Raw genomic sequence first — 18,110 nt, 5'->3', positions numbered from 1 at the left:
ATAAATTGTGTAGGTAGAGAACTTCCATATGGAGAGGAAGTCAAGGTGATATCAAGAAATAACAGACTGTTTCAAACTTAGGAAGATAAAGGTGAATTTCAGAGTACCCAAAAGAAAATTAATAAACCTACTCACCAAAATAAAAAAGAAGAAAACCATAAACATGAAATCAACAACGAAGGAAATGAAAAGAAAATCCATAAACGAAAAGAACTGAGCAAGGAAGAAACTGTCAATACAATATCACAAAAAAAAGTATAACAAAATGACAGCAGTAAATTCATACCTATTGATATTGACACTGAATGTAAGTGGATTAAATACATCTGTCAAGAGACAGTGGCAGAATGGATAGGAAATCATCATCCATCAATATGTTGTCTAAAAGATACACACCTTAGATACAAATAGGCTAAAAATCAAAGGATGGAAAAATTATATCAAGCTGTCATGGATTGAATTGTGTTCTCCAAAAATAGGTGTCAACTTAGTTAGGCCCTAATTCCCAGTAGTGTGTGGTTGTCCTCCATTCTGTGATTTTCCTGTGTGTTATAAATCATAATCTCTGCCTGTGGTTAAAGAGGATTAGGGTGGGATGTAATACCCTTGCTCAGGTCACAGCCCTGATCCAATGTAAAGGGAGTTTCCCTGGGATATGGCCTGAACCACTTTTTATCTTACGAAAGACAAAAGGAAAGGGAAGCAAGCAGAGAGTTGGGGACTTCATACCATCAAGAAAGCAGCACTGGGAGCAGAGTGCATCCTTTGGACCTGGGGCTCTCAGGCAGAGAAGCTCCTAGTCCAGAGGAAGATTGATGATAAGAAACTTCCTCTAGAGCTGACACAGAGAGGAAGCCTTCCCCTGGAGCTGATGCCTTGAATTTGGACTTCTAGCCTACTAGACTGTGAGAGAATAAATTTCTCTTTGTTAAAACCATCCACCTGTGGTATTTCTGTTACAGCAGCACTAGATGACTAAGACACAAGCAAACAGTAACCAAAAAAGAGCAAAAGTGGCTATATTAATCTCTGATAAAATAGACTCTAAGTCAAAATCTATTATAAGAGATAAGGAAGGGCATTACATAATGATTAAAGGGTCAATCCACCAACCATAACAAATATTTATGCACCCAATGACAGATCTCCAAAATACATGAAAAAAAAAAAAAAACTCTAACAGCACTGAAAAGAGAAACAGATAGCCCCAGAGTAATAGTAGGAGACCTGAACACACCACAGTCGATGAACACCAGGACAACTAGAAACTCAAGAACGATACAGAAGATCTAAATAACACAATAAACCAACTGGACCTCATTGACATATACAGAACACACCACCCAAAAGCACCACAATACACATTCTTCTCCAATGCACATGGATCATTCTCCAGAACAGACCATATTTTAGGTCACAAAGCAAGCCTCAATAAATTCAAAAACATCAAAATAACACAAAGCATCTTCTTTAATCACAATGTTGTAAGACTAAAAATAAGTAACAAGAAGAACAAGGAAAAAAAATCATATACATGGAAACTGAATAACACCCTGCTTAAAAACCACTGGATAATAGAAGGAATTAAAAAATGAATATAAAAAAATTCCTAGAATCAAATGAAAATGAAAACGCAACATACCAAAACCTTTAGGAAACAGCAAAAGCGGCACTCAGAGCAGAATTTATAGTAGTAAGTGCATATATCAAAAAAGAAGAGCCGAAATCAATAGTTTAACCCTTTAACTTGAACAAATAGAAAAAAAGCAACAAAAGAAGCCAACAGTCACCAGAAGAAAGGAAATAAAAAAGATCAGAGTAGAAATAAGTGAAACAGAAAATAGAACCAACGAGACTAGAAGTTGATTCTTTGAGAAGACTGATACAATTGACAAACCACTGGCCAAACTGACCAAGGAAAAGAATGAGAAGATACAAATAACCAAAATAAGAAATGAAATGGATTGACATTACAACAGAAGCAACTGAGATAAAAAAGGATCATAAGACAATATTATGAAAAATAGCACTCCAACAAATTTCAAAACCTAGACGAAATGGCAGTATGGATTACACCTCAACATAAAGAAAACAAAAATCCTCACAACTGGACCAATGAGCAACATCATGATAAATGGAGAAAAGATTGAAGTTGTCAAGGATTTCATTTTACTTGGATCCACAATCAACAGCCATGGAAGCAACAGTCAAGAAATCAAAAGACGCATTGCGTTGGGCAAATCTGCTGCAAAGGACCTCTTCAAAGTGTTGAAGAGCAAAGATGTCACCCTGAAGACTAAGGTGCGCCTGACCGAAGTCATGGTATTTTAAATCACATTATATGCATGTGAAAGCTGGACGATGAAGAATAGTGAAGAAGAACTGACGCCTCTGAATTGTGGTGTTGGCGAGGAATATTGAATATACCATGGACTGCCAAAAGAACAAACAAATTTGTCTTGGAAGAAGTGGGGCCAGAATGGTCCTTAAAGGCAAGGATGGCGAGACTGCATCTTACATACTTTGGACATGTTGTCAGGAGGGATCAGTCCCTGGAGAAGGACATCATGCTTGGCAGAGCACAGGGCCAGCAGAAAAGAGGAAGACCCTCAACGAGGTGGACTGACACAGTGGCTGCAACAATGAGCTCAAGCACAACAACGATTGTAAGGATGGCGCAGGACCGGGCAGTGTTTCATTCCGTTGTGCATAGGGTCGCTATGAGTTAGAACCGACTCGACGGCACCTAACAACAACAGACGAAATGGACAAACTTCTAGAAACACACTACCTACCCGAACTAACACAAACTGAGGTAGAAAATTTGAATAGACCCATAATGGAAGAAGCAACTGACGAGGTCATTAAAAAAACTAACAACAACAACAACAAATACCCACCCCAGATGGCTGCATCGGAGAATTCTACCAAACATTCAGAGAACAGCTGACACCAATTCTACTCAAACTATTCCAGAGCATAGAGAAAGAAGGAATACTCCCCTAATTCATTCTATGAAACCAGCATTACCCTGATGAGAACGTCAGGCAAAGGCACCACTAAAAAAAGAAAGTTACAGACCAATATCCCTTATAGATATAGATGTAAAAATTCTCAACAAAATTCTAGCCAAAAGAATTTAACAGTATATCAAAAAATAATACATCATGATCAAATGGTATTCACACCAGGGATGCAAGGATGGTTCAACATTAGAAAATAAATCAATGTAATTTACCACAGTAAAAAAAAACAACCAAAGGAAAAGAATCACGCGATCATCTCAATCAATGCAGACAAAGCATTTGATAAAATCCAACACCCTTTCCCGATAAAAACTTTCAGCAAAATAGGAACAGAAGCAAAGTCCTCTACATAATTAAGGGCATACATAATTAAGGGCATATATACAAAACCAACAGCCAACATTATTCTCACCAGAAAGAGACTGAAAGCATTCCCCTTGAGAATGGGAACCAAACAAGGATCCCCTTTATCACTATTCTCATTCAATATTGTACTGGAAGTCCTAACAAGAACAATAAGGCAAGAAAGAAAAATAAAGGGCATTAATTTGGTAAGGAAGAAGTAAAACTATCCCCATTTGCAGATGACATAATCCTATACACAGAAAACACCAGACACTCCACAAGAAAGTTACTAGAATGAATAGGACGGTTCGGCAAAGTGGCAGGGTACAAGATCAACATACAAAATAAATTGGATCTCTCTACACTAACAAAGAGGACTCTGAAGAGGAAATCAGGAAAACAGTATCATTTATGATAGCCTCTGAAAGGATAAAATACTTAGGAATAAATATACCTAGGCATGTAAAAGATTTATACAAGGAAAACTACAAAATACTACTGTAAGAGACCAAAAGAGAAAGACTTAACACTGGAAAAAGATAGAAAGACTTAATATTGTGAAAATGTCAATACCACTCAAAACTGTCTGTAGATATAAATCAATCCTGATCCAAATTCCAACAACATTCTTCAACGAAATGGAATAGGTAACCTCCAACTTTATATGGAAAGGAAAGAGGTCTAGGATATCTAAAGCATCACTGAAGAAGAACAAAGTAGGAGATCTCACACTTCCTCCATCTCAGAACCTACTATACAGCCACAATAGTCAAAACAGCCTGGTACTGGTGCAACAACAGACACATAGACCAACGGAACAGAATTGGGAATTCAGAAGTAAATCCACCCAGCTACAGACAGCTGATCTTCGACAAAGAGTCAAAGTCCATTAAATGGGAAGAGATAGTCTGTTTAACAAATGGTGCTGGCAAAACTGGATATTCATTTGCAGAAAAATGAAACACGAAAAATGCCTCACACCATACACAAGAACTAGCTCAAAATGGATCAAAGACATAAATGTTAAACCTAAAATTATAAAGTTCATGGAAGAAAACATAGGGACAAAGCTAGGGTCCCTAATTTATGGCACAAATAGTATCAAACATAACTACAAATGCACAAACATCAGAAGATAAACTAGATAACAAGGGCCTCCTAAAATTAAATACTTACATACATCGAAAAACTTCACTACAAGAGTAAAAAGAGAACCTACAGACTGGGAAAAAAATTTTGGCAATGATGTATCTGACAAGGGTCTAATCTCTATAATATACAGAAAATTTCAATATCTCAACAAAAAAAGACAAACAATCCAATCAAAAAATGGGCAAAAGGCATGGGACACACACTTCACCAAAGAAGACATTCGTTTGCTAACAAACACACTGATATGCTCACAATCATTAGCCATTAAAAAAAAGGTGCAAATCAAAACTACAACGAGAAACCATCTCACCCTGGCAATACTGGCACAGATCAAAAAAACCAGAAAACAAATGCTGGCGAGATTGCAGGGAGATTGGAACTCTTATACGCTTCTGGTGGGAATGTAAAATGGTATAACCACCATGGAAAATGGTACGGTGCTTCTGTAAAAAGCTAGAAATAGCAATATCATACAATCCAGCAATCCCATTCCTAGGTATATGTCCTAGAGAAATGAGAGATGTGACACAAGTAGACAGATGCACACCCATGTTCACCATAGCATTATTCACAATAGCAAAAAGGTGGAAACAATCTAATTGTCCATCAATGGATGAGTAGATAAACAAATTGTGTACATACGTACAATGGAATACTAAACAACGATAAAGAATAATGATGAATCTGTGAAACGTCTCACAACATAGATGAATATGGAGGACATTACGCTAAGTGATATAAGTCAATCACAAAAGGACAAATATTGTATGAGACCACTATTATAAAAGTAAAGAATAGATCTGCACACAGAAAGAAACATTCTTTGATGGTTATCAGGGATGGGAGGGGAAGAGAGGAACAATCACTAAATAAATAGTATCAAAAAAAAAAAAAAAACCCATTGTCTTGGAGTAGATTCTGAATCATAGACGCGTGTCAATTCTGGTGAAAGGAGAGGCTATACACAATAAGAGGGAAGTCAGCACAATGTGACCAAGGCAAAGGAAGCCACTGAGAGGTACACGAGGATAAACAGCAACTATGGTAAATACTATAACATACACAATCTTGCAACAACAGTAATAAACAACAATTTGTGAGTGGATACATAGGTAGATTGTTGTTGTTGTGTGTTGCTGTGATGCTGGAAGCTATGCCACTGGTATTCAGATACAAGCAGGGTCACCCATGGAGGACAGGTTTCAGCTGAGCTTCCAGACTAAGACAGACTAGGAAGAAGGACCCGGCAGTCTACTTCTGAAAAGCATTAGCCAGTGAAAACCTTATGAATAGCAACAGAACATTGTCTGATATAGTGCTGGAAGATGAGCCCCCCAGGTTGGAAGGCACTCAAAAGATGACTGGGGAAGACCTGCCTCCTCAAAGTAGAGTCGACCTTAATGACTTGGATAGAGTAAAGCTTTTGGGACCTTCATTTGCTGATGTGGCACAACTCAAAAAGAGAAGAAACAGCTGCAAACATCCATTAATAATTGGAACCTGGAATGTACAAAGTATGAATCTAAGAAAACTGGAAATAATAAAAAATGAAATGGAACTCATAAACATCAATATCCTAGGCACTGATATCCTAGGCATTAGTCAGCTGAAATGGACTGGTATTGGCCATTTTGAATCGGACAATCATACAGTCTACTATGCTGGGAATGACAACTTGAAGAGGAATGGTGTTGCATTCATCGTCAAAAAGAACGTTTCAAGATCTATCCTGAAGTACAATGCTGTCAGTGATAGGATAATATCCATACGCCTACAAGGAAGGCCAGTTAATACGACTATTCAAATTTATGCACCAACCAGTAGGGCCAAAGATAAAGAAACAGAAGACTTTTTATCGGCTGCTGCAGTCTGAAATTGATCGAACACGCAATCCAGATGCATTAATAATTACTGGCGATTGGAATGCGAAAGTTGGAAACAAAGAAGAAGGATTAGTAGTTGGAAAACATGGCCTTGCTGACAGAAACAATGCCAGAGATCGAATGATAGAATTTTGCAAGACCAACGACTTCTTCCTTGCAAATACCTTCTTTCACCAACATAAACGGTGACTACATGGACCTCGCCAGATGGAACACACAGAAATCAAATTGACTACATCTGTGGAAAGAGACGATGGAAAAGCTCAATATCATCAGTCAGAACAAGGCCAGGGGCCGACTGTGGAACAGACTATCAATTGCTCATATGCAAGTTCAAGCTGAAACTGAAGAAAATCAGAGCAAGTCCATGAGAGCCAAAATATGACCTTGAGTATATTCCACCTGAATTTAGAGACCATCTCAAGAATAGATTTGATGCATTGAACACTAGTGACTGAAGACCAGACAAGTTGTGGAAAGACATCAAGGACATCATACATGAAGAAAGCAAGAGGTCATCAAAAAGACAGGAAAGAAAGAAAAGACCAAGACGGATGTCAGAGGAGACTCTGAAACTCGCTCTTAAGCGTTGAGCAGCTAAAGCAAAAGGAAGAATTCATGAAGTAAAAGAACTGAACAGAAGATTTCAAAGGGCCTCTTGAGAAGACAAAGTAGAGTATTATAATGACATGTGCAAAGAGCTGGAGATGGAAAACCAAAAGGGAAGAACATGCTTGGCGTTTCTCAAGCTGAAAGAACTGAAGAAAAAATTCAAGCCTCGAGTTGCAATAGTGAAGGATTCCATGGGAAAAATATGAAATGATGCAGGAAGCATCAGAAGAAGATGGAAGGAATACACAGAGTCATTCCACCAAAAAGAATTAGTCGATATTCAACCATTTCAAGAGGTGGCATATGATCAGGAACCGATGGTACTGAAGGAAGAAGTCCAAGCTGCTCTGAAGGCATTGGCGAAAAACAAGGCTCCAGGAATTGATGGAATATCAATTGAGAGCGCTGGAGGTGCTCACTCGTCACAGGTAAATATGTATGCTAAATAGGTACAGGAGGTTGTACAGGAGTAAACCCACATGCATACATAGGTATGTTGTGGATAATTCTACGTACATGTTTGTATGTGCTGCATGTATATTCGTATATATATTAGAACACATGGGGGCAGAAATATGGAAACTTCTTAGACATAACCAAATACCTCATAAGACTGAGCTACTGGGCTTGAAGGCTAAGGACCATAGTCTCAGGGAATATCCAGGTCAAGTGGCATAATATAGTCCCTAAGGATAATGTTCTACATCCTAGTTTAGTGAGTAGCATCTGGGGTCTTAAAAGCCTGCGAGCAGTCACCTAAGATACAACTATTGGTCTCTTCCTGTGCGGAGCAAAGGAGAGTGAAGAAAACCAAAGACTTATGGAAGCAATCAGTCCAAAGGACTAATGGCCTACATGAACTATAGCCTCCTTTGGTGCCTGACTACCACTGCCAAATTGCTCTGAGCAGGAACACAATAGAAGTTCCTGGTTAGGATGGGTGAAAGAAGTAAAATTCAAACCCACAAAAAAGACCAGCCTTACTGGTCTGATACAGAATGGAGGAACTCCCGAAACTACTGCCCTAAGACACCCTTCTAAATGGGAACTGAAAACATTCCTGGAGGCTGCCTTTCAGCCAAATAACATAAAACAAATAACACCCATGAGGAATGTGCTCCTTACAATAATCAATTACAGGAGACCAAAAAGGCAACATTTTCCCAAAAGAAAGATGAGAAGGCAGGGAAACCAGACAAATGGAAACAGGGAACTCAGAGTAGAAATGGGGAGAGTGCTGACACATCATGGGGATTGCAACCAATGTCATGGAACAACTTGTGTATGAATTATCAACCGGACAATTAGTTTGCTATGTAAACTGTTAAGTAAAGCAAAAAAAAAAAAAAAAAGGATTAATTTAATGCTAGTATAATTTAAACTAGTTACATTACAACTTTTCTTTTCAAGATTGACCTTTAAGGAGATATGAGGGTTATATGCCATCTGGATTTTATTTTCTGGTCATGTTAATTATAAAGTGATATTATCTAGCTTTTAAGGCTAACAATGGGTTAGTTCCAAATATAAAAGCCTACTGGCCATGCTTATAAACTATTTTACACATCTGAGAGAATATAAGAAGATTACTAATTATCTTTCTATTCAACGCAGCACAGAGAATTGCAGTCTATTGTTCTTAAAATACAATCCTAGGCTGATCTTAACTTGGGTTTCTGGTCACTCCTGTTAAGAGTTAATTAGGTTTTTCTTTACAGTAACCATCAAGTCATAATTAAAGTTTTGTTTTCCCTTTCAATATGAAACAAAATTACAAAAGCAACAGCTACCGTAAATCTCTTGCAGAGCTCCCAAGCAGGTGGCCTATAGAATAAATTTAGCCCATAGTCAGGATTTGTTTGGTTATTTGGTTATAGAGTATTTTGAAAAAACACTGACTTGTATAAAATTGGGAAAACTTTATGTAAGAACCTTGAGTTTCATACTTTAACAACCCAAAAATGAGAAAACCAGAAGATCTTGCAACACTGGGTCTGGATTCGTGCCTGAAAAAATCAACTGATCCCAATTAGTGGCTACCCCTTTTGGATTGCCAAGTCATTTCCAGCACACCACAAACCCCACCACTCTCCGGCATCTCAAAGCATGATGCTGAATGTCAGGTGCCATTTTCATGGTATTGTCCTATTGTTTTTTGCTACAGTAAAAATTAATGGCTAATTTTACATGCTAACCCCTGGCACAATGCTGACTGTCACGAATTGAATTATGCCCTCCCAAAAATGTGTGTATTAACTTGGTTAGGCCATGATGCCCAGTATTCTGTGGTTGTCCTCCATTTCGTGATTATAATTTTATGTTAAAGAGGATTAGGGTAGGATTGTAACACCCTTTCCAGGTCACATCCCTGATCGAATGTAAAGGGAGTTTCCCTGGGGTGTGGCCTGCACCACCTGTCATCTCTCAAGAGATAAAAGGAAAGGGAAGCAAGCAGAGAGTGGGGGCCTCATACCACCAACACAGAAGCACCAGGAGCAGAGCGCGTCCTTAAGACCTGGGGTTCCTGTGCAGAGAAGCTCCTAGTCTAGGGGAAGGTTGACAAGAAAGATCTTCCTCCAAAGCCGACAGAAAGAGAAATCCTTACCCTGGAGCTGATGGCCAGAATTTGGACTTTTAGCTTACTTTACTGTGAGAAAATAAACTTCCACTTGTGGTATTTCTGTTACAGCAGCACTAGATAACTAAGACAGAATTTGGTACTGAGAGAGTAGGGTGCTGCTCTAACAGATACCTAAAATGTGGAAGTGGTTTTGAAACTGTGACTGGATAGAAGGCTCAGAATGGATAGCAGTAAGGAGAATTGCTAACACTGGAGAAGGTGCAGATGGTGAGAAACAGCAACAGAGGACTGGCCACAGCAGAGGACTGGCCGCAACAGAGGACCAGCTGCAGCAGAACCCAGGGACCAGCACCAAGCAGTGCTGGAGCCTGAGTACCTGTGTGCAGGAGGCTTCCTGGTGGAGTGGGGTGTCTCGAGGTGCTTATCAATGGAAATACGGAGCTTTGGAACACTTGCCCCAGCAGGGCAGATGCAGGCATGAGGCCTGAGGGCTGAGAGGCCAAGGAACCAGGAAGCAAAAGCTGAAGAGACAAGGAACACGAGAAGCTGAGCTGCCTCAGTCTCAGGAGGTATGGCCTCGACCTCTGGGGTTTCAAAGGGTGGCGCTATGGCCTGTGGTGTTTGTAACGGTAGAGATGCCACTCTGATGTACTAGGAGAATAGTGCACCTAAAGCCGAGGGAGTAGAGTTGGCGTCCTTTGGACCTGGGGTTCCTGTGCAGAGAAGCTCCTAGTCCAGGGGAAGACTGATGAGAAGGACTTTCCTTCAGAGCTGACAGAGAGAGCCTTCCCCTGGAGCTGACGCCCTGAATTTGAACTTTTTGCCGACTTTACGGTGAGGAAATCAATTTCTCTTTGTTAAAGCCATCTACTTGTGTTATTTCTGTTATAGCAGCACTAGATGACTAAGGGACTAAGACATGCCCCAAACTGAAAAATCATAAAGCAGCAATATAAGCATGCTGTTTATAGATATGGAGTCTCTGAGTGGTACAAACTGTTAACAAGCTTGACTTGATGATAACTGGTTGGTTGGTTGGTATTTGGAGATAAGAGGTAGGAGTTGTAAATGGTTGCCCCTAGGGAGGGGAAAATGGGTTAGAGGAGAAGGTAGGGGAACTGCTGTTTCTCGTAACAAGACTTATAGGACTATTTGAATACATTACGTGCACACATAACACTGACGAAAATGTTCTAAAAAGTACATGAGTGCCAGCTTCTCTTTCCTACTGTGTCTTTTTAACTTAATCCTTCTGAGGCTCAGTTTCCCCAACTATAAAATAGAAATTTTACTCCTTACTTTACAGGTCTATTGTAAGATTATAGATAATAAATATAAAATGCAAAACAAATAGTTTGGCATATAGAAAGGCCCAATAAATAGAAATTACTTTTGATGACGCCTTTACTGATAAATTACATGCATCTTTATTTAGGAATTTCTAGAGGTACTCCATGCCCCTAAGGGAAAATGATGGGTGTTAAAAGTTATTTTTCATTTGTAATAGATAAAAACTGTACCTTTGTTGGCTCTTCCTGCTTGTCGTCTAAACACTAGTCTTTCTCAGAGGTCTTTTCTAGTCCCTCTTCCCTTCTCACTCTATACCCTTTCCTTGGGCAATGTAGTCCTTTCCCATTGCTTCAGTTTCAACGCTGATGGCGCCTAAATCTTTACCTCTAGCCTCAGCCACTCCACTTACCTACAGATCTGACTACCTACTGGACAGGAAACTTCAAATTCAACATATTCCAAGCGAACCCGTAATATCTGCTTCAATATCTAGAATCATCCTGGTCTCCATCTCTACTCTCAGTCCATTTCATCCACTCAGTCATCAAATTCTGCTGAATTTGTCTGTTCCACGGCCACAAATTTAGTCCAGATCACTGTCGTCCCCACCTCAATGCTTTTATTATTTTTTAAAATTTTATTTTGTTGTTATTGTTGAGAATATACACAGCACAACATACATCAACTCAACAGTTTCCACATATGCCATTCAGTGACAATGATTACATTCTTCCAGTTGTGCAGCCACTCTAACCCTCCTTCTCTGAGCTCACCTGCATCCTTGCAGTTGCCTCCTAATAGGTCTCTTGGCCTCCGATCTACCTCCATTCAATCCAGTCTCTACTGGACTGAAGTGCAAGTTAAAATGATCTCCCTCAAATATAGACCTCATCTTCACACTCCCCTGCTTAAGACCCTTCTTTATTTCCTCATTGTCTTTATAATAAAATATAACTTCTGTAACATGGGTGGTACAAATTGTTAAGTATTCAACTAACAGCTGAAAATTTGGTGGTTTGAACCTACCCAGAGGCACTTCAGAAGAAAGGCCTGGTGATCTGCTTATGAAAGGTCGTGGCCTTGAAAACCCTGTGGACTGCACTTCTACTCTGCACACATGAAGCTGCCATGAGTCAGAACTGGCTTGACAGCAACTAATAACAGCATAGCCTAAAAAGCTCCTGTAATTGCTCCTGCCTGCATCTCCAGCCTCACCTTGCTCCTCATGTCCCCTTGCTTGTTCTGGTCAAACAGGGCTCTCTCAGTTTCTCAACTGTTGCATGTTCTATCTTGTCTCTGTGCTTTTATACATATAGTCCCTCTGCCTCAGTTACTTCTCTGTACTTTGTTCCTTCCTTATAACCAAGCTTAAATGTTCCTTCCTCTGGGAATCTTCAATGACTCCCTCTAGCTTATGTTGGGTACCCCTTATCTGCACACCAGTGTACCCCGTATTGCCCTTATCACACTTAGTTTAACTGCTCTGATAAACTATGCTCCTCCAGTATGCAAATCATGCTTGTCTTGCTTCTGTCGTGGTGTGACCAAATGCAGTAAAGACTGTAATCATTAATGAATTGCATGTGTACCCTTCTTCACTGCCCTAATAATGAGGCTCTTCTTCTTATGTTAGTAGTATTATAAGGAGAAAAACCATAAGTAGACAAAGAACATAGCAAAGGGGAGTAGAATAATAGGTAGTCTAGTTTGTTCTGGGAAAGGGAAAGAGCAGAGACATGTTTAAGGAGTTTATGTAATGGACAAAGGGTGTGCTCATAAGAAGATGGTCTTGGATTATAGGTAATAGGACCGGTAGTGAGTCTGCATGTTTTCCCTGGTACTAAGGGCTGTAATCTGGTGGTACAGTGGTTAAGTGCTCAGCTGCTAACTAAAAGGTTGGTAGTTTGAACCCACCAGCTGCTCTGTGGGAGAAAGATGTGGTAGTTTCCTTATGTAAAAATTACAGCCTTGGAAACCCTAAGGCGTAGTTCTACTCTGTCCTATAGGATCACCATGAGTCAGAATCGACTTGACAGCAACGGGTTTATGGAGTGTAACACCTCCTGTTAATCTGTTCATGGTCACTGGGAAAAATAAACTAAATGTAATGGATCTATATTGCCTCACCTGTCTTGTCTCATGTAATCACTATGTAAAAGGAAATCATTAGAGGGAAAAGAACTGGAGAGAGAGTCAACACATCAAACACACTACTTTTTAAACACACCTGGGAAGTCCACTCTTCCTTAGAAAGTTCTGAAAAAAAAAAATAATGAAAACTGAAGATACCTTTTTTTGAAAGCTGGAGGACAGGTTTGTTAACTGTGATATTTGGAAGTGGAGCTGGATTCCCACTCAGTATGTGAGTAAGTTCCTCAGTTCTTTCCTCGCCAATCTCTTGTGCTAGAGGATTTGAAATCATTTCATCTTCTGTTCTGTTAAAAAAATGTGTGAATTTTCATTACATACAGGACCAAAATTCCAAGTACACATTTCATTTATTAAAATTTATTTGTTGTTGTTATTAGCTACCATCAAGTTGGTCCCCAACTTATGGTGACCCCACGCACAAGAGAATGAAATGCTGCCCAGTCCTGCGCCATTCTGGTCCTGTGCCATCCCTGTGATTGGTTGTGGACTGGACTGTTGTGATCCATAGGGTTTTCACTGGCTGATTTTCAGGAGTAGGTCACCAGGGCTTTTCTTTCTAGTCTTAGTTTGGAAGCTCTGCTGAAATCTCTTCAACATCATAGCAACACGTAAGCCTCCACTGACAGGTGAATGGTGGCTACATGTGAGGAGCACTGGCTGAGACTCAGTCTCAGGTCTCCTGCATGGAAGGCGAGAATCCTACCACTGAAACACCAATGCCCCCCCCCCCAATTTATTTATACATTTATAATTTAAATAATTTAAAATTCATTTGTACATTACCTATTTCCAAAAAGGATTTCAGGCAGCTTACAATAAAATATCAAACCAAAAAAAACAAACCTGTTGCCATTGAGTGGATTTTGACTCATAGCAACCCTATCGGACAGGGTAGAACTGATCCATAGGGTTTCCAGGGAGCAGTTAGTGAATTTGAACTGCTGACATTTTGGTTAGCAGCTGAGCTCCTAACCACTGTGGCACCAGGGGTCCACGATAAAATACACGCATAATAAATTTAATAGAATATCACCAAAAAAAGACAAATTAGAATTCTAAAAAAGGAGAAAGTAAATATGCTAATTCTAAGGTTAACATAGTTGCTATGATAGAGCAGGAATGTTTGCTCTGAGCTTCCAGATAACCTTGACTTATTTTTACATTGGCTAAGTCATTTTTCAAAAATAGGAAGCATATCAACTCCTCAAGAGGAGATGAAGCTTTTCCTGGTATAAATTCTGAAATTTCTTTTTATGTGATAATGTCCTACACAACAGTTTTAAAGCAAATGCAGAGGTGGATTAATTTTTACATTGCTATTTCTTTTATTGACTTCTGAAAAAAAACTGAAAGCATAACATTCAAGTTTAGTGCAGTGAAGGCAGTTCTGCCACGGTCTAAACAGTATATTACAGTATCTTGGTTAACACTAACCTTGAAGGTTCTTTTGCTTTTGTGTCATCAGTTAACCCATTCTCCACATCCTTTTTTCTCTTGCCAAAAACATGAGATGACTTACTGCCTAGAAAACGGTAAAGACTGCTGTTTGAATCTTCAAATACCAAATCCTTTTCATTTTTGGATGGTTTCACTCCTACCGGTTCAAATACTTTATGATCCATTAGAACTTGGCAAAGACGAACTCCTTTAAGACGAGAGATGTCGGTGCTACTCAGGCATATATTTTGCATGAGATGACTTAATACTACATCGACAGCATCAGAACCAGTAAAACAGTCTTTGTATGTTTGTAAATGATGCCGTCTTCTTTTTATCTCCACTTGGGTATGAAGGGAGTGAATAATACTATCCCAGACCTGAGTAGCTTGAAAAGGACCAGAGAATCCTGAAAAACAAAATTAAACATGTTTCTCATAAATTTCCACAACCCAAATATTTGTAAGTTTTTCAGTGTTGACAAATTATTTTTTTTATGGTATATATACTGCCAATTTCTTTCTTAAGTTTCTTCATCTCCCATCTTATGTAAACCATAATATACTTACTAAAGTTGCATTATAAAGTTGTCTGCCAATAAAAATAGAGTCAACCTGGGAAAATGCTTTACGGATGTGAAATATATTATTAAGAACTTACATACCCTTAACATTATTAACTAGTCCAAACCCCCAAAAAACAAATCTATTGCCATTGAGTTGATTCCTACTCATAGCGGCCCTATAGGACAGACTAGAACCGCTGCACAGGGTTTCTAAGGAGGGCTGGTGGATAGGAACTGCCCACCTTTTGGTTAGCAGCCAAGCTCTTAACCACTGTACCACCAGAGCTCCCTGATTAACTAGTAGCTAATCTTGAAGACTATTTCAGGACACATTTAAAAGGAACTCACACACATTCAGATTCTTGGTTATTACAGAGTTGTGGCTTCACTAGGCTCTTTGTTTTTTCCTTTTCCTTTGTCTCTTCAACAGAGATTTAGGACAAGGAGCTGAAATAAAACTAATCAATTTGTCTGTCAGCCATTATAGTTTAAAAAAAAAAAGTTTGCTGAGGAATAATGAAAACTTAGAAACAAAATGTCCATCAACTGGGGGGTAGTTAAATTATGGTACAGCCTTACCATGGAACACTAGGTAACCATTAGGAAGAATGAGGTAGAGCTGTGTTTATAGCATGGAAGGGTCTCATTAAGTAGCGGGGTGGGAGCCCAAGAAACCAAACAAACAAGGAGCTGAGCTGAACAATTTGTATACTATGAACCACTTATGTAAAAATGAATTCCCAACCTACGTATACAAATACGGAGCACTGGTGGCGCAGTGGTTAAAAGCTTGGCTGCTAACCGAAAGTTCAGCAGTTGGAATCTATCAGCCGCTCCTTGGAAACCTTATGGGGCAGTTCTACTCTGTCCTATAGGGTTGCCATGAGTTGGAATTGACTACTTTTTTTTTTTTTTTAAACCTACAAAAATGTAGATAAATAGTAAGGCAGAAAGATCTGGAAGGATGAACTCCAAACAATTAACCTCTGGAAAATAGGGTTATAATGGTGGTTGACGAAAAAGGATGTTTAATTTTCATTCTATATAGTTCTAAAATTTTATAACATGTATGTATAATTTTGTGATTAATTTTTTACTAAGGTATAATTCCCATACCATAAAATTCCCCTTGTACACTTCAAAGTGTACAATTTAGTGCTTTTTAGTGCAGTCACAAAACTGTACAACCATCACTGTTATTTAATTCCAGAACATTTCATCACTCCACAAAGAAACCCTGTTAGCAGTGACTCCCCATTCCCCTTCCTCTGGTGTATTTTTGATATTTAATTTTTTTATAAAAGAATGAAAGGGAAGAAATCAAAACATCTAGAATGTTGTGTCTAGATTTTTTGGAGGGTGGAATCTAAGAATTTATGCTATGGATGCCTTGGCTACGGATAACTGCAAGAGTACACAATTTTACAAAAGTCTGATGTTTATGACAAAAATGACAAATAAAAAACCCACCCTCAAACTCCTTTTGTAACAGAAGCTGCTCCTCTGCGCACCCTTTGATATACAATTCCGAGACAATGTGGACAGTGCGGAGATGGAGAGGACCAGGATGAGAGACAAGGGAGGGGGAGATCTGAGCAGCGAAGACAAGGATATTGTCTGTGGACCACTTACCTCTCTAGTCTTCATTAACAAACAGGCTAAGTTAAAAAAAAACAGTCCTAGGACTCAAAGAACTTACCATCTAGTACTTTAACTCGTGTGACAACTGGTTTGGTGGGAGTTTTTTTTTTTTTTTTGGTATAAGCGTAACTTGGTGACCAGCAGCCTCGGAGTCATCTGGGATCTTATTAGAAATGCAGGATATCAGACCCTACTCCTGACTTAGAACCTGTATTTTAACAAGGTCTCAAGTGATTCGTATATGCATTAAAGTTTACGAAGCACTGCTTTCGTGGATTCCCCAAGTACACCACCAGGATAAAGCTCCTGAAAAGGCCAAGTCTGGGCTTCCCCCCTCCAGGACCGGAGAGAATAGGTGGGCCAGGAAAGGGGCGGGACCCAGAATCCGGAGGCGCAGAGTCCAAGTCACCCCCTCCCTTCTCTCAGCTACCCGGCACCTTCACACACATTTGGCTAGGATCTACAAGGCTACCTGTCCTCCTTTTCCGATAGAAGCCACCTCCAGGGCTCACGAAACTTCGTCCGCTCCGTCCTGGGCCAGGAAGCTCGCTCTGACTGCCAAGGCTAAGGAAGCGCGGAGTCAAAATAACCGCCATCAGCTCGCACATCGGCCCCGCCCACAGTTCTGTAACCCCGCCCCCACCTGGAGTCGGGGGCGGAAACCGAGGAAAGTTCGGGGCCCGCCCCTTCCGAGCCAGCCGGAAGTGACGTCATGCCCTGGCCGCCAGGTCTTTCGTTCTTCTTTCCCCTACCTTGCTGGTCGTCTCCCGTCCCTCCCTTCCTCTCCCTCTTGTCTTCTCCGGCTCCAGCTTTCGCGGCCCTGCGGGTGGAGGAGGCAATGGAGTAAGCCGGCAGTAGCGGCCAGGCGCCGAGGCTGAGCCAGTGCAGCCAGGAGGTGTTGGGGGGCGGGGGGAAGCGAGCTCCAGCCTCGCCCCTCCCAGGAGGTGAAAGAAAGAGGTGAGTGTCTGCCCCCGGCCACCGAGCAGCCTCTCTCGGCGGCTGCGCTCCCGCCTGGACGGCCTTGGCCAACAAGGAGGGAATAGGGAAGGACCCGCACTCGCGGTAGGCCTCCGAGGGCGGTCCCCGGTGGCGACTGTTGCCTGGTGACGGGCCTGCGGGCGGCGAGTCGCAACCGAGGGGCGGTGGGCTTCGGCGTGAACGCGGACTCGGGGAGCAGCGAGCTAGGGGAGTGGATCCGAGAGGCCCGAGCCCCCCGAAGAGGCCTTGAGGTGACGGGAGACCCGGAGCCGGAGTCATCTGCCGGAGAGGGAGTCTCCCGCGCCGGCTCAGGAGCTCGGGTTACTCTAGTGATCTTAGTTCCCTTTTGGGAAATTGGACACTACTCCAGGACTGGGTGAGACAGCTCCCCTCAGTTCTGAGGTCCGCCTCTGATAACCTGGGTTACTAACAAGAGCTCTGTTGCCCGG

The 18,110-nt window shown here is 40.7% G+C and overlaps 2 protein-coding genes across 3 annotated transcripts in view; one reads left to right on the top strand and one right to left on the bottom strand.

Moving 5' to 3' along the window:
* DEPDC4 (DEP domain containing 4) overlaps positions 1 to 17,449 on the bottom strand; it is a 45,101-nt gene extending 27,652 nt beyond the window's left edge. Inside the window, exons 1-3 of the mRNA XM_064283692.1 lie at positions 17,156 to 17,449; positions 14,475 to 14,886; positions 13,179 to 13,324 (exon numbers count right to left, since the gene is read on the bottom strand). Of these exons, the coding sequence (XP_064139762.1) occupies positions 13,179 to 13,324; positions 14,475 to 14,886; positions 17,156 to 17,291 (694 nt within the window). The 5' untranslated portion in view covers positions 17,292 to 17,449. The remainder of the gene's footprint in view (positions 1 to 13,178; positions 13,325 to 14,474; positions 14,887 to 17,155) is intronic.
* A 77-nt stretch (positions 17,450 to 17,526) lies between these two features.
* SCYL2 (SCY1 like pseudokinase 2) overlaps positions 17,527 to 18,110 on the top strand; it is a 90,276-nt gene continuing 89,692 nt past the window's right edge. For both annotated transcript variants that reach the window (XM_010599607.3, XM_003405287.4), the window contains exon 1: positions 17,527 to 17,640. The gene's annotated coding sequence lies outside the window, so the exon portion shown is untranslated. The remainder of the gene's footprint in view (positions 17,641 to 18,110) is intronic.

This window comes from Loxodonta africana, chromosome 4 (assembly GCF_030014295.1).
Source record: "Loxodonta africana isolate mLoxAfr1 chromosome 4, mLoxAfr1.hap2, whole genome shotgun sequence".
Classification (NCBI taxonomy): Eukaryota; Metazoa; Chordata; class Mammalia; order Proboscidea; family Elephantidae; genus Loxodonta; species Loxodonta africana.
The sequence above is the reverse complement of the archived record's forward strand: the minus strand, read 5'-3'. Positions and strand labels throughout refer to the sequence as shown.